At 36.4% G+C, this 25,225-nt stretch overlaps 1 protein-coding gene across 3 annotated transcripts in view; it reads left to right on the forward strand.

Annotated features, from left to right (window-relative positions):
• The first annotated feature begins 2,385 nt into the window (after positions 1–2,385).
• Positions 2,386–25,225, forward strand: part of ssh1a (slingshot protein phosphatase 1a) — a 51,381-nt gene continuing 28,541 nt past the window's right edge. Inside the window, exons 1-2 of one of the 3 annotated variants that reach the window (XM_048187068.1) lie at positions 2,386–2,873; positions 13,661–13,698. In XM_048187068.1, coding sequence (XP_048043025.1) covers positions 2,793–2,873; positions 13,661–13,698 — 119 coding nt within the window. In that variant the 5' untranslated portion in view covers positions 2,386–2,792. Of the gene's footprint in view, positions 2,874–10,236; positions 10,503–13,660; positions 13,699–25,225 lie in introns of those variants that run through there. The other 2 variants (XM_048187070.1, XM_048187071.1) reach the window with 2 other exon arrangements.

Below are 25,225 nucleotides of genomic sequence, written 5' to 3' on the forward strand. Positions count from 1 at the left end.
TCACATTCCTAAAAATTCATTTTGCCATTACTTGTAATAATCCAGTGAGATTTTTGTATGCACAAGGAGTCTGACAATAGCTGGTGCTCCACACTTAGATCTGATCTCACCATCATCGAGTCTGTCTGTGATTACATGAAGAAACAGATGAAACTGAGACACACTAAATCCAGAAGAACTGTGGCCGTCTCCAAGACGTTTGAAGAAACCGACCTGCAAAGCTACCTGAAAAACGATGTGCAAGTGTACCTGGACAAAAGCTGTTTTAAACGCAAAGGGTGGTCACACCAAAAATTGATTTGATTTTTGTTAATAGAAGTTAATTGATAAATAAAATCTATTTATGACAGTATTTTTGAAAGCATCCTCACTTTACAGCATTTTTACACAAGTGCCTAAAACTCTTCACAGTACTGTTGCTTTGAAGGTTGGTTTCTTCAAGCGTCTTGAAGACATGGCCACGGTTCTTCTAGTTTTAGTTTGTCTCAGTTTCATCTGCTTCTTCATGTAATCACAGACAGATTTGATGATGGTGAGATCAGATCTCAGTGTGGAGCACTGGCAGCTGTCAGACTCCTTGTGCATACAAAAATCTCACTTTGATTATTATAATTAATGGCAAAATGAATGTTTGGAAATGTAAACTGATATTTCCTACCGACACACTACAGCAAAAGATATATGTATATATATATATATATATATATATATATATATATATATATATATATATATATATATATGTGTGTGTGTGTGTGTGTGTGTGTGTGTGTGTGTGTGTGTGGAAAGGTTCTTTGTACAACCCACCAGGCTTTTTTATTTATTTATTTTTAATTTTTTTTACTTTCTCAGCAGTTCTTTTTATTTCTACATTTCTACAAATAATTTCTGCTTTATCTTTGTATCTTATGTGCAAATAAAATGTAGCCCTTTCCATTTGAAATATTATCACCAATCACCAATGCTGCCACTCATGTCATGTGATTAATCCTGAAGAAATCAGCACATGCAAATATTTATAGATGCAAACTGTTTTCCTTATTGGTCACCTTTATGTAAGATTTTATAGATGAGTAGGTAATGCATTGCATGTAATACCAAGCTGGAAAGAATATCACAGTTTCACTCACCTGAATTCAATTGCCCCAAAGTTTCTCCCAAAAACTACTACTCTCTCTCACATGCACTGCCTTATGACAGATCAATTTAAGCAGAAACCAGAATGTACTAATTAACTTTATTCTCCATTATGTAACTTCATAATCATCTGTTGTCTTTACATAAAGTGTGAATGAAGGGGTAAAGTCCTCTGGTTTATATTAACCAGCCTCTAGTGTCAACTTTTTGATGATAGGCTATTTCTCTTGAACACATTGAATTCATTTAATACATAGGTCAACCTTACACCTATTTGGTAAATATTATTAGTAATATGAATGTTATGTTAATTTAAAAAAAAAAAAAAAACATACACAGAACAAGACAAATAAGTCATGCATTAAAAAAATATTACACACACACACACACACATTAAATAATATATTATAGCCAATTTTAAAAGTATATAAATTAAATGAAACAAAAATATTTATGTTAGCTTTATTAAGTAATTAACAAAATTATGCAAATATACCAAAACATTTGGATTTTATTCTTAGTGGCGAGTATTTTGATTCAGGGGCTCAAATATTTTGAATCTCCATTCACCCAAAAAAAAAGAAAAAGAAAAAAAGATTTGTTCAGATTTGTCCAGTGGCCCTGCTTTGTGTTACGTAGGTGCTGACAAGTGGTCAGTGAATCACTGAAGTCATTGAATCACCCATTCAACCATTTAAATTGATTTGATTTAAATTGATTTACGACCGCAACACTCCTTTAAACATAACATCTATAAATCTACAAAAAGACTCCTGAAAGAGTCTGCAATAAATACTCATATTATTTTGTACATTCACTGAGTGATCTGTGTGGCATGGCTTTTATCAAGCTATAAAAAACAACAAAGATCGCCTAAATAAAAACGAGTTTCAGTAACCTCCTTACATTCCCACAAACGAGAGGTGCTATAAACCCAGTTATGCTTGTCATGCAGTTGAGTGAGTCGGTGTGCAAGGTGCTTTGCAATGCAAACAAACAAACAAAAAATGTATATATATTTTAAATTATGTTCTCTGTATTAAAGATGTATAGTTCATTCAATATATCCAACGAGATTCAGATTCAAATCTCTGACTCGTTCAGTGTTCGTTCAGTAAGCCCAAGCTGTTCAACCAATGATATACTCCCACACAGCCCATTCTCGAATGCCATTGGTCCGTGCTACAGTCACTCTTTTAAATCAGGAAAGCAGTCCCTCGTTTCGAAAGGGAGAGAGATTCGATGAACGAAAATTATGGAAGTGAACGAGAACGATTCGTTCACATAAAAGATTCATTCAAAAACACTGAATCGAAAACACCACTATAGGCTCTATGAGCTGAAAGCAGCAGTAGTAGTCCGTGTTTCAGCCACATGTGGCAGTGAGTAGGCTAATAGAGAGAGAGAGAGAGAGGGAGAGGGAGAGAGGGTGAGAGTGAGAGGAGTACCAAAACATCATCCAGCTCATGTCAAAGCGGAATCAGCGACATAAACAACGCCGAACAGCGGCTCAGCCATATGGTCTTTTAACAGTGGCCCCATCGAGCGCGTGGAGTTGCAGCACAATCCCCGCGTATCTGGCGCTAGGGAAAAATCCGCTAGTCGGTTTAGCTTGTGACAGATAGACTGGCCGTTGTGCTGGGAGATTTCCATCCATGGCTCTGGTAACCCTGCAGCGCTCGCCCACTCCCAGCGCGGCGTCCACTTCCAGCACCGCCACCACCAACGCGGGGGAGGTAAGCGGAAATAAAGACGCTGAGATGAGATGAGATGATGTAACGTTAATGTTTAATAAAATACATAAGGGGACGCATATATGAGCCACGTAGGCCCTAATGCTAATACAGCTCAGGCTGTAGAGCTAACTAGCGGGATGCCATCAGAGTTGATGGAGGATTGAACACTGTGACACTGTTGTGAGATGACACGATTCGCCTTGGGCTTTTTACATATACAGTATATACACAAACATAAATATAATTCTTGGCTTTTTGTTAAGTTTTACATGATCATTCACCTTCATCTTGTGTGTTTTGTGATTCTGCTTAATCTCTGCTGACTCTTATTGTGGTAGTGGTTAGATGAGGTGTGATGCTTGAGTGGGATCCTGGTCAATTCTGTCACCAGGAGAGAGTATCTGTTGTACTTTTTTTGAGCTAATGACTTGTTTCCTGGCTGTCCTGAAATTTGTGGTTCAACGATTGTGAAAGAATATGTCTAATTTTAGCAAACAAACCAGAAAAAAATGCTGTTTTGTTTGGTACAGACTGGTTTAACTAAGGATTAATCATGAATAAACCATGCTAAGTCTTAAAGGTGCACTCCGTATGTTTTACTAAAACGTTATACAAATGAATGACACTTTTGGGGAAAATTATTAAAATCATGTACACCCACACAAGATGAAGACTTTAGACATATCAGCCGTCTATAAAAAGCTATTTATCATGGAGTGTGTCGTCACTTCATGGGTGCCGCTGTTGACATCACGTGACCAGTCCTGTCATGCAATTGAGTGAGTCAGTGTGCAAGGTGCTTTGCAATGCACAAGCAAAAAAAATATTTTAAGCTATGTTCTCTGTATTAAGGATGTATATATGTGTGTGTATATATATATATATATATATATATATATATATATATATATATATATATATATATATATATAAAATATAATATAATATAATATAATGCATGTTCTTGTGACAATTTAATATTCATAAAGAAAGATATATTTACCCAGATTTGTAGAATTCCTATCTAAAATTAATTCTTTGTTAAATCTTTGAGGATAGTCCTACTTGGTAATTAAAAATGTACCTATTTTATTTTGGGCTATGATGGGATCAGTTGGTATCAGTAATGTTTGTGCATACGCATCTTAACAAAACAAGTACGTCTTAACAAAACACACTTTATATATTATATACAGACGTCATGACTGTTGGTATTAATGGGACAAATAGGGACCAGCTAAAACTAAAACAATTAACTCAGTGCAACTTTAAATGGCAAGATGTGTTTACAAAAAATAATCACACAGACTATGCCACTACATTCTTTGGTGGTTATTTTTATTTTTGTTGAAAATATAATGACGTTGCTTCTGTAGTAGTAGTAGTAGTAAATGGAAGAGATTGTTTATGGTATTGTGTTGGACTGTGTGCTTCTATTCAACTGGTCAAGCCATTTTAAAAGGGAAACTGTCAAAGAGCTTTTTGGTCATGGTCTCTCTTGTATACAATGAAAATGTCCAACAACAGAAATACTGAGCACTGCCTTCCCCATTCCCTATAGTTCCTAATTTGTGCTTCCACAAATACACCTAAGCCATTTCGGTTTGCTTCGTTATCATGTTATAATTTGCTAGTGTATCTGTATGGTGCAGATCTGCAGGTAGTCAATTTCTGTTACACTAGTAGCCCTTCATGAGCTGCTGTTCTTTGTGTGAAAGTTAAAGGTCTGCCCCCCTGAGGACTGCATTTCTTCTCAACAGAAATTTAAATCTAAGTCATTGTGCCCTGGCACAGCTAAGCTCCTCTCATGCGATGAAAGGCCTCCTGTTTTTACCTTTTCATTAGGAGCTAGACCCTTTTAGCCAGTCTCACTAGGAGAGCTGTATGGCCTTTATTTGTTGGTGATTCTCAGGAGGTGGTTCTGAAAAGTATCAGGAAAACCCTGCTTTTTCAGGAATGGTCTTGTAGGTTTTAATTTAAATTGTCTTTCCTCTATGAAAGCACCCACCTTCAATAATAGTTCCTCTGACATCACAGTTGTCTTAGAAAATGATTGTACAAGTTACACTCAGTAGGAGGCGCTAGCACTACACATTTGAATGGTAGAGCAGAAGTGCATGATCTGATAGATACTGTATTATGAGAGTAACTCTTTGCGTTATGAAATATAGATATTTGTGCACTATTTTTATTATATATAAATATATATACACACAGTTCAGGCCAGGGCATAAATCACGCTTTAAGTCGGTTTCTGTCATGGTACCAGGGTCAGATTAACAACATTCTTGAACCTCTTAGGAAATGTGGTCTTTTGCTTCTTAGTTGGGCTAAACCTTTTTTTTTTCCTGATTGTTCAGATCTTTAATGTTTAGATTTATATAGTGCTTAAATGTAAGAATGATTGCGTAATGCACTACATTAGTGAGGACACACACTATTTAGAATTCACAGCACGACCTCAAACATGAGGACTGGGAACATGCAGCTGCAGTTATGTCATCTCATGCAGAGACTGAGAGAGAGGGATAGATAGACTGAAAAAACCCATTGAAGTGGAATTATTACGGTGATGTTAGTTTGGTTTTAAGGTTCCAAAATCTATGGGTAAAAATCTGCAGAAGCTTTGTATGGTATTCAGGTTAAATTCAACATGAAATCAAAATTGACCTTATTTATTTTAAAGGATTAATTTACAAGGATTTTTAGTATTATAGAAGCGACCCATTTGACTCTTCAATTTAAAGGTACTCCTATCAGGGTTTTTGGGGCCGATCACCTATTACTGATCACTGGAAGCAGTATTGGCCAGTATTGATGGGATCACTGAAATAAATAATACTACATGATGAATAGAAGGCTTCAAATAGACCCACTGCAGTTATTTAGCTATTCTTAACAACAATGTATTTTAAGAATAAAAAATTGAGATGAGAAAGTATCGTGAATTGACAACTCTTTATTGGCAAGCAACATGTGCAACATATTCCATTCCTTCTCTTAAAGGTGATTAGGAACAACTTAGAGCTTAACAAATATAGCGTTCCTGTGAAAAAAAACAACAACAAAAAAAAAAAACAGAATAGTTGTTATCAACAGAAAGTAATCAAATGTAAAACCACTGTATAGTCTTCACTGTATAAATGTATAAAGTGAACAGGAGTCTACTCTTGGGTCATTCCGTATCAAATCGACCAAATTTCGGAAACTTCCTCGGCTCAAATTGATTTTATTATTTTTTTCTGTAGAAAAACAAACATAAATAGTAATGAAAGACAAAATATTAAATGTCACAGATGAATATTTACTGAGTAATCCACAGTTTTGTAAAGGGGGGTCATAATGACAATTTTCACCATTTTCAATTTTCAGATTTGGAGCCAAATTAGAGGGGTGTAAAAATGACTTTATAAAGATGGCAGAATCATTTTATTTTTACACAGGGATTGGTAGGTCTACTAAAATCTGTTGCCTTTAGCAATCTTTGGTTCATTATATGCCAACTGCAGTTCAGAAATGGCAAAAAGCACTTCTTGTGTTTTTTGCCTCAAGGTAGAAAGCCTGTAACTCAAGAAGTATTAAAGATATCTTGATATCTTTTTAGATTCTGGTTCTTAACAAACTTTCCTTTTACTATCTTCGTTTTTAAAGCCCTCGAAGGTTCAGTCCCAGAGATATGGACATCTTAATGCAGCTCCATTTAATTGATAAATTATACACATTTTCAGTGGTCAAAAACCAAATGTGGGTCACTTTGCATACAGCTGATACTTTTTTCTTTTAAAGAGGAATATCTGAAGAACAAATAATGTTCAAACTAGAAATGTATCTCGTGGTTTTTCTATCAACACAATTGCATGGAACATACCTGTCTGAGTGCCATAAATATTCCTTTTCCAAAGTCTGCATGCCTGTAACTCTAAAAGTATTCAAGATATCTTAATATCCTTCTAGATTCTCATTCTTAATAAGCTTTTCTTTTGAAATCTTCATTTTCATGGCCCTATATAGTTCATACCCATAGATATGAGGATCTCAAAGCAGCTCCATGTTCAAATTCAGAAGTTGAATTTTACCCATTTTCAGTGATCAAAAACCAAATGTGTTTTACTTTGCACACAGCTGATAATTATTGCATTTAAAGAGGAATGTCTGAAGAATAAATAAAGTTTAAGAAATGTCTTGTTTCGCTCTATCAAAAGAATTGCATAAAGCATAACTCATTGAGTACCAAAAATCCACTGAAAATGGTTAAATTGAGGCACATTAACTTGCTCTCAAAAGTGTATTTATAAGAATCTGTTTGAATCAATTTTAGGGATATTTGGAAGATGGGATTTTGTTCATTTTAACAGCTTCTGAAGCTACCAAGTTCAAATTCGCAGTATCATAACTGCATGTTACTGCTTTGACATCCCTATATCTATGAGATTGAACCATATAGGGCCTTAAAAATGAAAATTCCAAAAGAAAAGTTTCATAAGAACAAGAATCTAAAGTGACATCAAGATATCTTTAACACTTCTTGAATTAAAGACATGTAAACTTCAGAAAAATGTCTGTTTTTGGCACTCAGAAAGGTATATTATATTCAGTTGTTTTGATAGAGTGAAACTAGATACATTTCTAGTTTCAGTGTTATTTGTTCTTCAGACATTCTTCTTTAAACACAATAACTATCAGCTATGTAAAAAGGTACGTACATTTGGTTCTTGACCATTGAAAATGGGTAAAATTCAACAATTTGAACATGGAGCTGCTTTGAGATTCCCATATCTATAGGACTGAACTATATAGGGCCTTGAAAATGAAGATTCCAAAAGAAAAGTTTATTAAGAAATAGAATCTAGAAGGATATTAAGATATTTTGAGTAGTTACAGGCATGCAAACTTTGGAGTATTTATGGCCATGCAATTGAGTTGATAGAAAAACATGAGATACATTTCTAGTTTCAACATTATTTATTCTTCAGATATTCCTCTTTAAAAGAAGAAAGTAAATGTACCAATTTACTCATGGAGCCGCATTGTGATCTCCATATCTCTAGAATTGAACCATTGAGGGCCTTGATTGACACAGAATGTCCCTGTTGTTGTAGGAACGAACACAACTTTCACAACTCTGTTCCATCACTAAATAAAAATTGTGAATCATGTATCATATTTTGAAACTTTGCCACATTGAGATTTGCCTTAAGCAATGACAACAGTCAAGAAAATCTTTCTGTGCTCTCAAAAAATGTACAAATCTAGTATCCACATTAGGACATGCACCAAAAATGAGGTATTCCAGTTGTGGAAAAAATGCATTTATACAGAAAAATATATACAAAAAAGAAAAGAAAACAAAAAAGTTGTGAACTCATCAAATATTTGAGCTCACTTGAGAATGCAGATGTGGCTTACATGAGAGTGTCAAAATATAGGTGCATCTTAAAATGTATATAGATTTTTTTAAAGGTGCCCTAGAACATCTTTTTAAAAGATGTAATATAAGTCACTTATATTATTAAAGACTGCAAGTGTTTAACTTGCAGTCTTTAATTATATTATTAAAGACAGCAAGTGTTTAATAATGAAAATAGCGATGGCTCTTGTCTCCGTGAATACAGTTAGAAACGATGGTAACTTTAACCACATTTAACAGTACATTAGCAACATGCTAACGAAACATTTAGAAAGACAATTTACAAATATCACTAAAATTATCATTTATCATGTCAGTTATTATTGCTCCATCTGCCATTTTTCGCTATTGTTCTTGCTTGCTTACCTAGTCTGATGATTCAGCTGTGCACACATCCAGATGTCCTGCCCTTGTCTAATGGCTTGAACATGAGCTGGCATATGCAAATATTGGGGGCGTACATATTAATGATCCCGACTGTTACGTAACAGTCGGTGTTATGTTGATATTCGCCTGTTCTTCTGAGGTCTTTTAAACAAATGAGATTTACACAAGGAGGAAACAATGGAGTTTGAAACTCAGTGTATGTCTTTTCCATGTACTGAACTCTTGTTATTCAGCTATGCCAAGGTAAATTCAATATTTAATTCTAGGGCACCTTTAAACGCTGTATCAATACATCACATCATTATTCATATGATCGATCTTTATCAATGTATTGTTACACCCCTAAATTTTATGGGGCTTTATATAAAGTTTTGCCAGCCCCATTCCTCTTACTTTTGCTTTATTGAAAAGTGAGACCAGGAATTTCCTAAATTCTTACAGATTTGGAACAACATTCAAGGTAGTCCTTTAATTCACATTCCTGTCATGCATATTTGAATTGAATTTCACTCAGAAATTTGTCACATTACAAAATTAAAACGAGTTTGCGAATGCTCAGCAGCACTGTATTGATTTCTACCTTCTTATTTTTCACCTTTTGCCCCATGCTGTCTGTTCATCCACTTAAAATGTAATAATTCACAGAAGAGCTTCACACCTCACAGTCTGTTTCTGTTCACAAACCTCATTGTTTCCACTGCTCATTCTGCCCTGCTTATAAAGTTTTATAAGCCCAGCTTCTGCATGAAGGGACAGATTTTGGTACTTGCAGAGTTGGGCAAGATACTTTCAAAATGTAATACATTACATATTACTAGTTAATGTCATTTGAAAGCAATTAGTTACATTACATTATTACTGTCTCTGAATTGTAATGCGTTACACTACTTTTGAGTTACTTTAACCAAAATAACCACAGAAGTATGATGGCATAAAATGCTAAAATGTAGTTTATTGCTGCTCATTATACATCCAGTGGAGGGCGATGTGGTATAGCATAGTGACTGTGTAGGCCAGTGATCCACCAGGGGGGCTTGGAGATAGCTATTTGAGATATTTTTGAGATGGCTTATAATTAATTTAAATATATTAATATAATTCAGTAATTGTATTATTAATACGTTAAATCAAACATTAACAAACACCACCTCTCTGCGTATTCTGCGATTGTTTCGGAGCAGCCCACGCCGTTTCTCATCGTGCTGTGTGAATACAGACTGAACGGCGGCTCTAAACACCCAACCGCATCACCCTGAGGGGTCGTTCACACAGAACGCGTTTTTCTATTCCAATGCGCTACTTTCCCATTGTTTTTCTATGTAAACACGCGCTTGACGGACGTGCATGACCGTTACGCTCACGTCTCGCGTCTTTTGCAGTGTCTCGCACATGAGCGCCGCGTTTTTAAGACGCCGTGTCAAGTTAAAAGAATTTCAACTTTTACACGCAGCGCCGCTCATCAATGTCAGTTTCAAAACAGTGGACCAATCAGAAGAACTTGGAGGCGGGGCAATCGTTGCGAGTTGGCATGACAACTGTTTTATATAATGGCAACATAGCGGAGGAGGCGCTCATTATTATCTTATTTTCTTTTTTTCCATGTCAAAACTTGTGTCTGTAAATTCTGCAGTTTGCCTTTTTCTATTATTTCCGTTATTGCATAATGTCTCAAAGGCGCGTCTCGAGACTCGCGTTCTATGCTGCGCTTTTTTAAAAACCACTGCAAAGACGCGTTCTGTGTGAACGAACATAGTAAACGCAAACTACATCTCTCAGATGGATAAAGGAAACCAGTGTTGCTAATACATTTTTGATTGATGACGATTGTAATGAAGGTAAAGACAATTACAGTGACACGAGTCGTACATCAGGCATACGCGGTCCGTTATTATTGATGCGCAAACATCGTGTATGCGCGCTCGCGGCTCATCTGTTGCTTTGTCTTGCCCGCGCTCTCGTCCGGCGCATTCTTTCTAATTCTTTCTCAGCTCTCCCGGTTATCTGAGTGTTAGCGTGGCACCTGTCCAGGGGCCTCATTTATAAAGCGTGCGTACGCACAGATTTGATCTTAGAGTGTGCGTACGCTTAAATCCACGCCAACGCTCATATAGAGGGTATGCATCGACGTCACTTTCCCGCCGAAAACGCGCTCCCTCCGCTGGACTGAGTGGCTAAAAAAACCTGCCGCGTGACTGGATTTAATTGGGGAAACTGCGAAAACTCGAGTAATACAAACGATTACACTAAAGGTTGGACTCGAAAGTCTTCCTTGCAACTTGTCAAATAAACCTAATCCATGGATATTGACATGCAGCCAGGAATCGTGTTTCCTGACATTTATATGTGCCTGATTTCAACGCCGGGGAAATACATAAAGCAAATCTGCCTGTGAATATTTTATATAACTACTATATATAAGTAGGTTTAAATCCGAGTAATCGCATATCAATGTTATATCGTCATATTGTCCAGCCCTAAAAACTTATATAGTTTTATAGAATAGATTTTGTCAGTGTTTATTTAAATTTATTTTTTTTATGTTTATTTAGTGTCGTTTAAAACGCGGAGAACTGAAACCATTCAACTGCGCGCAAGTTCAAGATCATTTGCGATGTATAGATTTCACATCTGAAAGAGAGGCGTAGGCTACGCTCGTTTTCTTTGTTTACGTTCATTCTATGAATCACACGTATGTACATCGGAGAAATGATCGTAAGTCAAAATTTAGGACGGTTTCTGCGCAACATTTTTATAAATGAGGCCCCTGGTGTTTTGTTTTTTTCAAGTGCTATTTCTAGAAAGTTCCCTCTCAGTGCTGCACATAGATTGCAATATTGCACTTGACTATTACGTTCTTGTCCTTTTCTCTGAAAATAATTGGAATGGCTACTGTTTGTCCATCTTACAAATCCGTCTCTGCAGTCATCTCAACCATCGAATTCCAGCAGCAGGAAATAGACATACTATTTTACCTGCAGATTTTTTTCTCTGGTGCTGGAATGTCTTGAGATGTTGGTAAAATAAAACTAAAACCATTTAAAGATGCAATATGTAATATTTTCTGTCCGCTAGAGGTCGATAAAGGCCTATTCAAAACAAAGGCGTAGCTTAATGACGCCAAGTTTGAGCGTGGAATCTTGGGACATGTGGTCTCTACCTCAACGAACGGTGGAAATAATCGCGATAGGACTCGGGAAGAAACCATGTCCATGGATGCAATTATTAACATTACTGTAGTATGAAGCAGAGCAGGACCGAGTGTTGTGGGAGCTGAACGAGGCCGCTGGAGCGATTGCGCAACACACGCCTCACGAGCGGCGGAACTTTTATTAGTCGCCGGCGCTGCTTGCGCTTTTCCGGTCATGAGTATGAGGTAACGCAGCTCTGTTTATCATGTTAGATACATTTGAGTGTGTTGAAAATGATGTTATAACGTTACTCTGTGCGTTCGCTCGGTAGCTGAAGTGAGACACTTGTTGCACACTGCAGTAAGCTAGATTGATTTTAGAATATCATATTAATAAATGCTGGATGGCTTGTTTTGCTAAATGTCATGCAATTAATTATTAAACGTACTATGATGGAGAAAATTCTGTATTACTGTTAATAAAAATAAAGCTGCATCTGATTATGCTATGTTAGCTGCTTCACAAAATAGATGGTAAAGCATGGTACTCGCAAAAAATCAAGAAAATTAGATTTAAACAATAAGACTAAACGTGTTGAGCTATATAACAATAATTAGTTTTCTGTCAATATATATATATATATTAAAACAGATGTTCCCTTGTCTATTAAAACATGTAATATATTAAAGCATCTTTGGTGTTTCCATGGTTTCTACAAAATAAAACCGGAAACTGAGGCAGACCGAGGGGTAACGTGGATATGACGCAATTGACAGGCGACTCCTCACACGTCCCGGAGCCTTGGTTAAAATTGCAATTTTCTCACGATTTACAAATGGTTGGAAACATTTGGGATATTGTAAGTACTCAAATGAGCAAAATATATAACACTGGCCTAGTGGTTTTTGGATCTATTTTACTGCAAAATTATTACATATTGCACCTTTAATTTTGTGTTAAAATGCATTGTTGTAACGTGCGTTACTGAGATTGAAAAGAGTATAATATTACCCAAATTTTATTAGTAATGTGTTATATTACTGCGTTACCGCAAAAAGTAATATGTTACTGTAATATAATTAGCCTACTTTTGTAATGCGTGTTACTCCCATCTCTGGGTACGTGACAGAAACTGTTGCACGACCAATTCCCCTGACATGGTTTCTTCCCCTTCAGGCACCTGTCACATCTGACCATGGCACACTCCCCTACCTCCATTCAGTGTTACATACCACTATCAGTAACATAATAACCAGAGCCGTCACGTTCACATACAGTGAGGAACTATTTAAAAACAGTCTTTGTTATGATGAAACCTTATCTTAAGGAGAGGCCCCGTTCTTCACGTTTCAGCTTTGAGAGAACATTTCTTCTTTGTCATATTATGCTGCTGTGAAGAGTGAAATATCAAAGCTTTTTTGTTATTTAGGAGACATAGGTCTTGTATTGTGCTTAAATGTTACACATTTAGCAGAGAGATAGAGTGAGAGATCACGGGGGGGGGGCTAAGACATGCTTAGGCCAGTTTGTTGTGTGTTGCGCTGGGTTTGAGTCGGGTGAGGTTGTGGAATTTTGGAAAAGTTCCGATGCCTGAAGGATTCTGGCCTCTCCATTATTTATTCCAGAATTGTGCTGACATTTTCAAAACAGATGCTGAATTTCTAACTTATAATTTGGTTTTGGTAGAAGATGTGTGAAGACGTAATTAGAGCAGGATGCATCTTTTCTGATGTAATAAATCTGTTCTTTATCTTACGGCTCAAACCAATAAAATTAAAAATAGAACAGTGTGGACATGTCTTTGTGCTCTGTTGTTTTAGTTAACTAACTTCTGTTTCCCTCATCCTTTCTTTTTATTTTCCCAGGACTTTGGAAGTGACGATGAGCGCCGGCTAAATCAGAGGTAACAACTGGCTTTTAAATGCAAGTTTTTGTATATTTTTGTGTGTGAGTGTGTTCTCAAGGTCCAATCTGTCAGAACCACGATGGGAGGAGTCTTCATCGCACCCTGTAGTTTGAGAGATGATTCTGCTTCATTGTTCTAACACATATAATCAAGGATATCTGAGCCCAGGCGTCTGATCACTGCTTTCACAGCAGCTCTAACACCAGAGTGGGTTTTTATTACAGTTCCAGTTACTCCTTGACTGAAGTGAGGTCAAGTGGGTGTCATTTGAAGCAAACATCTTACTGGCCTTCCTCTATCAGACATTGTATCTTTCATAATGAATAGTCTTATTAGTGTTATCTGGTTCCTTGTAATTCAATGACTGTAGAGGACAGATGGATGAAATAGTGTTTAGTAGAGCTATCTTATATAGGGAATGAAATGAAAAAAAAAAAAAAAAACCCTAGGCTCATCAGAAAAACATTCCTCTATCCTCATATTTGTAAAACCTACCTATACATACATTTCTCTGCAATTTCCAACTGAAATGAACACTAGTGGCAGTAAAACATTAATAAAGACTAAACAATTAATAAGGACTTATTTCCACACGGTTCCTTCCACAATACTATGCTGTGACCTCAAAACACGTTTACCTTAGTGTATTATTTGTAAAGTAATACACTTTGATTATAACAGAGCTCAAAGACCTGTATGCAAGCTAAAATGGCACAGTTGCATCAGCAAATGCATTTTCTTCTCACTTTGTTTTTGTTTAACACTATCGGTTAGTTTTAGGGTTTGTTCAAATGGTATGTTATTTTCAAACACGGTAGAGAATTAATCATGTAGCGCAACCCACCAGACCCACCCATCATTTTCGAACTACTGCGATGCGTACAACAACAAGTGCAATAAAATGTCACTGGTTTCACATTCATCAGTTTCGGATAAAACTGAACACATGCAAGAAGCAACACAATATCAATTTGCAGACATATGTCACCACAGGCACAGTTGTCCAATGAACTTGGGTTGAACCTTTTTTAGTTGTGAAATCAAAGCAAGTATGTGAATTTTTTTGACTGACTCATTGAAAATAACCGGTTTATTTGTTTGTGAATCCTGCCTTTCACAAGTGGTGACTTGATTTTTCACCAAGTTTTGTTTTTCTGTCTCATTTGCAACAATTTCACTCACAGTCTGAAGCCCTGTTTTGATATGATTCATATCAATACTTTGTGCACCAAAACATACAGTATGAGAGAGGAAAACTGCAGAGTAGTTTTAAATCTTTCTCATGCAATTCTCTAACATTTTATTCAGTGGCTCTGATGTTGCTCTCAGACTTGAACATATTTAACTTGTTTTTTCTCCAGTTTATGTGTAATTTTTCAATAAAAATATTTTTGGGTTGCAGAACTATGTTTGTTTGACCGATGACAGACGTTTGGAGTGTTTTTTGCTATATTGTTTAGTGACGCTGGTGGTGGAGAAATTACACACCTGTTAAATTTGATTACATTTAAATGTGTATGTTGATTCAAGTATTTAAAGTATCAATGTAATATCAATATATATAATTTCATCGTCACAGCCTTAGTGTTTACTAGTAAGGCCAAATGCTTTTCAAGTAGAGAGGACACTTGTCCAGACTGTTTTTAGATTCAGCAGATCTTTTAGAGGATGTATTAAACTAGGGCTTGTGTCTGCTGGGATTGGACTAATGTCCCAGTCCTTTCAAACTTTGAATCTAGGTCACCGGTAAGAGCAGAAGAAAAGTTTTTAAGAGACAAGTTGTTCGCTGATGTGCAGTACTTTGTGAAACTCTCGCTCTGTATTTCAGTGTTGCCATTTAGGCGATGGTCAAATGACAACTTGTGAAGACAGTCAGAATTCTTATGTACAGTACAGATTGAGGAGCTAAAGGAAGAGGATGTGTACAGAGGAAGATTTTTCATCCCAAAGGTCACATGACATCCTCAAAGGTCACATTGCTCAGGAAATAGCTCGTGTGTTGACTATAAACTCAACACAAGATGAATCAATAGCAATTTCTGTCTTAATTTTACATTTTCTGTCTAAATGACAGTAGAGGTACTATAATGAAGTGTTTGTTTTGTGCTTTTGGAAAAAGTATCACTAAATGAATGGCTTGCAATAAGCACTTTCAAACAAACGAATCCCTAGAACGTGTGAACACAGCAATAATGAGTACTTTGTTAAGGAGTAAAAGGAAATGGATTGTTTTTTTATTTCAATCAAGCTTAGAAAAGGGTGTGGAGGAACTACTGTGCCAGTTACCTGAATGAACCTACTAATGCTGTCTGTCTGTTTTCTGCTGGATGAACAAAGCACATGTGGCGTGTGTGACCTACATAAGGTCATCTGATAAGGGAAAGAGCAGTTGTTCCCTCAGCACATTTAAAGTGCTTTTAGTACTTTGTGTCCATCTCCGTCTCTTTCTCGCTCTGTTTGTCCTGTGACCGTTTCAGAAAGCAGTGCTCAGCCTCAGTGTTTCTGTAAAAACAGGATATGAGAAAAGGAGTTTGAGATTCCAGCTTTAGCGATTGCAAACACAATGGAAGCTGTGTCTGATTTTTGTATCTTCCTGTGACTCATACTAGATAAGACTCTAGTCCCTCAGCACCAAACAGAGTTTCCTTCAAATACCAATTAGAAAGAACATACAGTGGCCTCAAAGTATTTAGGCACTTAAGCCACACTTAGAAAATCTCTTTGAGATCAGTTGGCTAAAAGTCATTGCAAAAGTTACTAAGAAAAGTGAAGTTTGTTTTGGGGAAAAAAATCCTAATTTTTTTGCAGATGCCACATGGTTAGATAATTTTATCTAATGGGGGGGGGGGGGTTTCCCAAACTGGTATTTGCAAACCCCTGGATGTTTGCAAGGGAACTGTTTAAATCATAAAAAATAATTAAACTAATTAAATAATTTTAGAATTAATACAATCAAAATATAATACTTGATATAAAAAGCTGAAATATTTTATTTGTTTACCTGCATGTCATGTGACCATAACCAACATGTAAATGTGTTGTTATCAGTGATGGGAATAACGGTGTTATAAATAAACAGCGTTACTAACGCCGTTACTTTTTTCAGTAACGAGTAATCAAACGAATTACTTTTTCTCCCGTTACAACGCTGTTACCGTTACTGGCAAAAAAAATGCTGCGTTACTATAATTGAGCTCAGTTATGCAATTTTCATCTCTCTCTCAGCCATATAGGACCTGCAAAGATTTTCTCTGGTGTGTGCTGCGGTTAGTAATAGCCTACACAAATATAGGCTAATTTTAAACTGATAATAATGAACGATGCTCTGTGTGTGTCCGTGAGCAAGCGAGCTGAGCGCGAGCTCAAAGCAGAATACCCTTTATGACATGCAGGATCAAAAATATGTGAAATAAGTTTTTCTAGTTGACTAGTAGTTATTCATTTAAGCCATTAGTTGACTAATCACATTTATATTAATTTAATTTCTTAAATAGCCTACTGGAGAGAATAAACCATAATAATGAGCGTTTATGTAATAAAGGCTATATAGCACTCAAGCGCACGCATAACGCTTGGCATAAAGAACCGGCAAAAGTAATAATTATGAATGTGACCAAATCAGCAAGGAGATTTAAATTGTTTATTAATAAAGTAATGTTGTCTTAATCAGTGTCGGCTGCGAAGATGAAGTTGACATTGCTGACTCTCATCATCTCCGCACTGGACGCACCTAGAGAGAGAATGTTGGCTACATAATCAGAGTAGCCTATTTCTTTTCGTTTTTAGATATTTCAAGCGTTCTATAGATATTTTTCTCTTGTCTGCGAGGCAAGCAGCCTCTGAGTTTCGGTTCTCTAGCCTGTAAGACGCGCTCCAGTTCACGCGCCAGTGATCGCGCCCGCGCCTGCCATGATTATATTGTCTGCTATTTTTGCTTCTTATTTATTAAATCCAGGCAATTGGTTAATGAAACATTGATTAAAATTAAGATAAAATTTTTACAAAACGAAATTCACTTTAAAGAAAGGCTTTCTACAAAACAAAACTTAATGAAGTGATCAAAATCATGTCTGACCCACTCCATGACTCCCGATATATTGCGCATCTTATGATGCATCTTACTCATGCTGTTCACTTTTCATAATCAAGTAAATTAATTTAAAACATTACATAGGACTATTTAAACATAAATATGAAACTACATTTTCTTCAATGGCTACAAACACGTAGGCTATTGTACAGTACAGAGAAATTTCATAAGAAAGAGCGGATCATGAGTCACGAGTCGGTTCAAGAATAATTTATTCTTAGACTTATATTTAATAATGGGGGCATTCAAGTTATTTGACTTTTTTTTTTTTTAAATAATGCAATAGTTACTTTCCCTGGTAATTAGTTACTTTTATAATGATGTAACTCAGTTACTAACTCCGTTACTATTTGTGAGAAGTAACTAGTAACTATAACTAATTACTTTTTTAAAGTAACGTGCCCAACACTGGTTGTTATTATGTCAAAGAGGTTCAGCTGACAAAAAAAAAAGTTAGGAATTCCTGGGGCTGTATTCACAAAACATTTTATCTTACCACAAAGAGTTCTCCTAAATAGCAGTAAAAGTTCTTAGCTAAGAGTTTTCTCTTAAAACCTATTCACAAAGCTGCTGAGACAAACTTTTACTAAGGAATAGACTGAAGTCTTAAGCTAAGAGTAAGGGCGGGGTTGACCTCGTTGCTATGGAGTAAACACACAGTGATTGGTTGATGGGGAGGAGTCAGTGATTTAATCATAGAAATATTGTAGAATGATGTGTCATGTTTCCATATTAAAATAAAGGTTTTAAAATACAAATGTTGCCATAGTCAAAATAAAATGTTGCCATATTGTTGCCATAAAGGTTTTAAAATGTAAGCTAAGTGTCACTAATTAAACTAGTATATACAGTTTTTATATATATATATATATATCTATGGGTGGATTTGGACTGTCTGTGATTTGGTCTTAGTGACTTAGGAGTCCTCTTGACTACTCCTAACGTTTCACAGACTTAGGAGCTAGTTTTAGCGCTGCTTTGTGAAATACTCTTAGAGCAAAAATTTAGGACTCCTAAAATTAGGACTGACACGCCCATTATTTTTAAGAGTTTCTCCTAAATCGCCAAGTTAGGAGCTACTTTTAGCCTTAAGATGTTTTGTGAATACGGCCCCAGATCTAATGCAATGACAGTCAAACATTTTAAAGGTGGTACAGAGGATGTTTTGTTTTATACATTTTTGCAATATTACTTGAAACTGTCTTTACTATCTGATAAAAGACTATTTATTAGGTGCACTGAAAGGAATATTATTAATATACATCATCTGTGCACGAGGTAGGGCCTTAAAAACATCAGCCAATCGTTTATGCGATCATCCCATAAACGATTGGCCCTCTGGCTTGTCAATCACAGCCATGACGTTCCTTGTGAGAGACGCGCGGCTGTGCGCTCTAGTAACTTTCCACACTCCGCATGCAATGTTTTTGTCAGGAGACAGGAGTAACAACTGCAGATTATGAGTTACCTGCGGTGAGTCCGACATAATGAATCCACTAAGTGTGTGCGCGGCTTAACGATTGTAAGGCCGATTATGAATGTAAATTGATACTTATGACTGATCGCGCTCAAACGCGTCCAGTCAGAGCCAGCTGCGTTCAGTCTGCGATTACAGTCGGTGTTCAAATTCCATGTGAAAGAATATAAATCTGCTTCAGGAGCAGGAAACAATCGCTGTATGTTGAGCACAGTCAGAATGTTTTAGCTAGTCGTTAAATGTGTGCCCGGCTTAATAACACAGCGAATGCCGGTGGTAAACAAACACTCGTGCACGAGTTTTGGGAGGCGTTCACTTGAAATGAGCTGTGAAGGAGGGGGGTTGTTCTTCCGCATGCGCTCATTTCAAAAACTCAGTCAACGAAAACATCCTCTGTACCACCTTTAAATGTAACTTAATTGCCCAGATACTTCTTGAGGCTAATGTATCTACTACACTACAAGTCAGAATAGAAATTCCAATTTAATGTATATGTTCAACCCTTATTGTAAAAACATGTACATTCTTGGAACTATCCAGAGTGCAGAAAACTGACAGAAATGTTGTGTGTGTTGGTAACACGATGTCCTAGAGGCTCATGTGAAACAAATCCACTTTTAATGAGGAAAAACAAGGTTAGGATAAAGTCACTAGTGCAATAGATGCATGGAGCAAAAAACAATGTAAGAACATCAGCATCAGCAAAACAGAACTTTCTCACATAAGACTTTTAGTTTTGGAGTAGGTAAGTTAAGAGTCTAAGCTAGCTACTGTTTTAAAGTTACAAACTGTTAGTTGTTAAAGAAGTCTTGGACTGCGCATTCCAGCTTGTTCTGTCCATCGTTGTGCAATTATCAGAATGTGACATGTCATGGACACACTCCCAGTATTTGATGTAATTTGTTTATGCACGCATGTGAAGACCTGTTCTTTTGCCTGAGCTCATTGATTCCTGAAGTAACACCCATTGCTAGTAAGAAAGGGTTTGAACCTGACAGATTCCTTTTCTCTTACCTAAGGCTGGCTTATCTTGTATTTTCCTGAAATCATGCTGAAATATGTGCTATTGCAGAATCTGCAGTACTGTTACGTGCAATCGTGCATTCGTGGTTTAGTGTTGGAAAGGGATAGTGAATGCCATAGCTTTGAATGTGTTTATAATGTGGATTTATAACATGTTCATACAAAAGAGAGTATGTTTTCTTTGTATTAACTGCAGTTTTATATTCATACTGTTACAGAGGCATATTTAACTTAAATAGCCCAGTTTGTATGTAAGAAAATGATTACTGATGATACACAGGGCAACTTTTTTCGGCAATGTTGCAGAGTGACGTTGCTTGGGCACTTTCCCATTGAGAATGGACAACAAATTTCGATCTAAAGTATCCGAAAAATATGTTTGTTCCCCTTTCTCAATGGGAAAGTGCCCAAGCAACGTCGCTCTGCAACATTGATCAAAAAGTTGCCCCGTGTATCATCATTTTTAGGGATGCACAGTGCATCAGTACCAGATCAATTACTGTCCATTATAGATATTTTTTTATTAATATTTCTTGAAATTGGATTTATATTTAATAAATATTAGTACTGTAGTTTTACTGATGTATTGTGAAATATTATTAGGGCTCGAGCACCGATGGTGTGAGGACCCTATTGTAATTTTTCAGTCAATTAATCTTCTTCCCCGAAATGAATCGCATTTTTGAGGGCCTAAACATGCTCGAACTCATGAAACTTTGCACACGCCTCAGAAGTGGTGGAAAATTATGTCTGAGATGGGTTTTGGAATTAGGTGTGGCAAATTGGCTCGATAGTACCACCTACAAAATTTCAATTAAGCGCCCTTCGCGCTACGTTTCACGTACAAGTATGAAATTTGGTAGATGCATGTAACAGCCCAATACCTTCAAAAAAGTCCCTGGGTTGCAAAATCTGAAAACCCAAGTAGAGTCCTGGCCTACATGGCAATATTCAGTTACAGTCATAGCACCACCTGCGGGCAAAAGGAAATGTCATGTTTTATACTGTGTTTAACTCCTCATAGAGATTTAACCAGATCAACATCATATTTGGTCAGTCTAATCTTAAGATCTTAGTGATGTTAAATTGCGAAGATCTTGAGTTTTCGATGAACAGCGTGTCTGTGGCAGCCTGACAAAATTTGATGTTTTGCCATGAAAGAGGAAGCTGTTGTACGTCAGGCATACAATGTCCGATCTGCCCCCACACATGATAAGAGTCCTGGCCTGAAAACATCTACATATTCAATATTCCAATATTCAATTAGTCATAGCACCACCTGCTGGCAACAGGAAATGGCATGATTTACACTGTAATTCACTCCCAGAAACACATTTAATTTTTGCCACAAAGTACCAAACAGTTAGAAACACATTAAATCATGCAACACTTGGCTCAGTGTTAAAGGGATAGTTCACCCAAAAATGAAAATTTGATGTTTATCTGCTTACCCCCAGGGCATCCAAGATGTAGGTGACTTTTTTTCTTCAGTCGAACGCAAATTATGATTTTTAACTGCAACCGCTGCCGTCTGTCAGTCAAATAATAGCAGTGGATAGGAACTTCAACTATAACAGTAAATAAAACTTGCTTAGACAAATCCAAATTAAACCCTGCGGCTCGTGACGACACATTGATGTCTTAAGACACGAAACGATCGGTTTGTGTGAGAAACCGAACAGTATTTATATAATTTTTTACCTCTAATACACCACTATGTCCAACTCCGTTCAGCTTCCGGTGTGTGAGGTCTGATCGCGCTCTGACAACGGAAGTGATGTCTCGCGCTCATTGAAGTATATGGGCGAGACATCACTTCCGTCGTCAGAACGCATTTTTTGACCTCACTAACAGGAAGCTGAACGAAGTTGGACATAGTGGTGTTTTAGAGGTAAAAAATGATATAAATACTGTTCGGTTTCTATCCCTTTAAAGTATGCGATTTACGCCATGAAACATGAAGTTGTTGTAACTCAAGCATACAATGTCCAGTCTGCCCCAAACTTCACATGCTTGATAATAGTCCTGACCTGAAGACATGGCAACATTCAATTATAGTCAAAGCGCCACCCGCTGGCAGCAGAAATTGTGGTGCATCAAAATGACTGCCATATTCTCCTCTATTTATCCGCTTAAATGAATATCGCCCAGAGTTTTCCTAAGGCCACCGAGTGGTGGTGGCACGGGTGTGAGGGCCCTTTCATCACTGCTTGCAGCTTTAATTATTATTGTTATTATTATTTTAATTTTCTTTAATTTTATGCTAGAGTGAATTATTGCATTAGTCATTTTTTCTTTTCTTTTTTTTTTTTTTTATATTTTTTATTATTATTACATAGTCACATTGAAATATAATCACAAAATTCTTGGCCAAATTGTGCATTTAAAACTGCAGTCTGCAACTTTTTTTGGGTGTTCAAAATTTATAAAATGAGCAATACATCATGAATCCATTTTCCAAACTGTGTTTTTGTCTTATCCTAAATCACTATGGTACACCTGTTATAAGTGTTTATATTCTGATTATTTTAGACCAGTTGGGTCGCCACCGCTGCGGAGTAGCCCAGTACCTGCGTGACTCATCATATATATAAACAGAGAGAAGTAGCTCCGGCTACAATGTTCTTCCACTAGACGCATGCAGTTTTGTTTTTTAACCGCTAAAGCACCAAAAGGTATGGACTGCAGGTTTAACAAGCACAGCAAACCTTTTTTACATTGAATTTTAAATCACAACCACAATGTTATCAGAAAAATCGCAATTTGATAAGCTTTTTGAACTGCGAGAGTTTTACACTTTCTTCGTACGAATATGGAAGATGGATAGATATTTTACTTCATAACTTGTTAAATATGTATTTATTTATTTTTTTATATAAACGCATCGCTTCGCTTCAGAAGGCCTTTATTAACCCCCGGAGCCATATGGAGTATGTTTATGATGGATGGATGTGGATGGAAGCACTTTCTTCAGCTCATACTCATTGTTCCTGCTCACTGCCATTATAGAGCTTGGATGCTTTATAGGATTGTGTTCATCAGAAAGAAGAAAGTCATATACACCGAGGATGGCTTGAGGGAGAGTAAAGCTTGGGGTAATTTTCATTTGAAAGTCAACTAATCCTTTAAGCATTCTGAAACGGGCATAGCTGGATAAGAATGCCTTTTGTGACATCTGTATAAATAAATAGACTAATTAGAGGAGTTTAAACACCCCAAATTTTAGTCTTATCGTAGACAGGACAGGAGCCCTCTAATAACTGTAACCCTTATCTTAGCCTTTGCGCGGAATGCCTGCTGAACCTGCCAAAATCTTTTCCTGCGTATTCAAGCAGGTGGCACAGCAGTGAGCCAGGTGGTGATTTCACCAAACAGACACAGAGGCAGGAGCAGCCAAGCACAGCAATCTGTGTTTATGTTTGAGTTTAGTTGTAGTGCATATCAGGGTTTGAGTATTTGGGTGTGTGTGAGCTTGTCCGCTCCGTTAGAGAACATACAAGTTAACATTTTGCAATATTGTTCTGGAAAAAAAGATGCATGTTTACAGTTGATGTTGGTGGTCTAATTTTAAACATCAACCTTGAGTTAAAGGGATAGATCACCTAAAAATATCTTAAAGTGTACTTTCAGCCAATGATGAAGTTTATATCTTGCTTCCAACCCTGAAAAAACATGTTAAATCAGGCTTAGCTGGTTTGCTGGTCTTCCAGTCTGTCAGGCTCAGGCCTGGCTTCAGCTTTGAGAAGTAAGGTGGGGCAAGAGACTTTCATGGTGTGCCACAGATTTAACATTATTTTATTTTTTTCTCCGAAACAGATTTATTTTAGATTTATTTATTTTATAACAAAAAGGACAGGTCTTAAAGTGGACTCTATATATAAGAACACATGGATCAATGCTAAGGAGTCTCTGGCCCCGCCACAATAATAATAATAATAATAATAATAAATATAAATAAAAAAGGATTTTAATAAATAATGTTAAATAAAGACAAGTAAACAGTCAGTAAAATATTTTTAAAAAAATAATTAATCAACAAATTACAACCAATAGCACTAATAAATACAATAGAACAAAGATACAAATTAAATGAAATAAACAGATTTACAGGTAGTGTTCAGGTACAAAATACTATAATGTATAAGTTAAAGCTAAAGAAGTTATACGGTCAAGAGCAGATTTGAGCAGATTTTTTTATTTTCTATTCTATTATTTTTTCTTCTATTTTTATTTTCAAATGCACGTATCTGACGCACATCAGATTTTCTCCCAACTGTTTATGTTCATTAAGAATGAATGAATGATCTCCCTCAAAATCTGGAGCTAAATGGAACATCACACCAATTTTGAAATTGGTCAGGGTAGGCTGAAGATTGTGAAACTGGGCCTGGTCAGGCTGTTCTGTTGGCTGGTTTCAGAGCAGTTTTGGGAACTTTTTAGCTGGTATTTTTTAAAGTTGCAATGCATGAAACAGAAGTAGCAGCAGATCTTTTGTGTAACAAAAAAAGAATAAGAAGGGGTTTAAGTAGATTCAATGTCCTGCATACGTAACCAGAGAGAAGTGATTTTCACCAGAAGGTCTTATGACATTTTGATAAAAAATTAAGTGTCAAACATTTTTAGAAATGAAACATATGCATGGATGAATTGTTCACAATAAGATCTGTATCATGCATTTAGAAAATAGAGTAAATTTTCATTTCATGTCGACTTGAAACCAGCTAAACGAGCAAACCAGCTTAGGCTGTTTTTTTTTTTTTTAGCAGGAAGAACTTGATATTACATCATAGTATTTCCAGTTGTGTTTGCATAATTGGACAAAGATAAAATGATCATGGGTCATATGTCAAATCAACCAAATTTTTTGATTTTGATAATATTTTACTCTGCAGAAAGAAAAACATTAATAGACCATTTTCACTGGAGATTTGGAG

The sequence above is a fragment of the Megalobrama amblycephala genome, linkage group LG4 (genome assembly GCF_018812025.1).
Source record: "Megalobrama amblycephala isolate DHTTF-2021 linkage group LG4, ASM1881202v1, whole genome shotgun sequence".
Classification (NCBI taxonomy): domain Eukaryota; kingdom Metazoa; phylum Chordata; class Actinopteri; order Cypriniformes; family Xenocyprididae; genus Megalobrama; species Megalobrama amblycephala.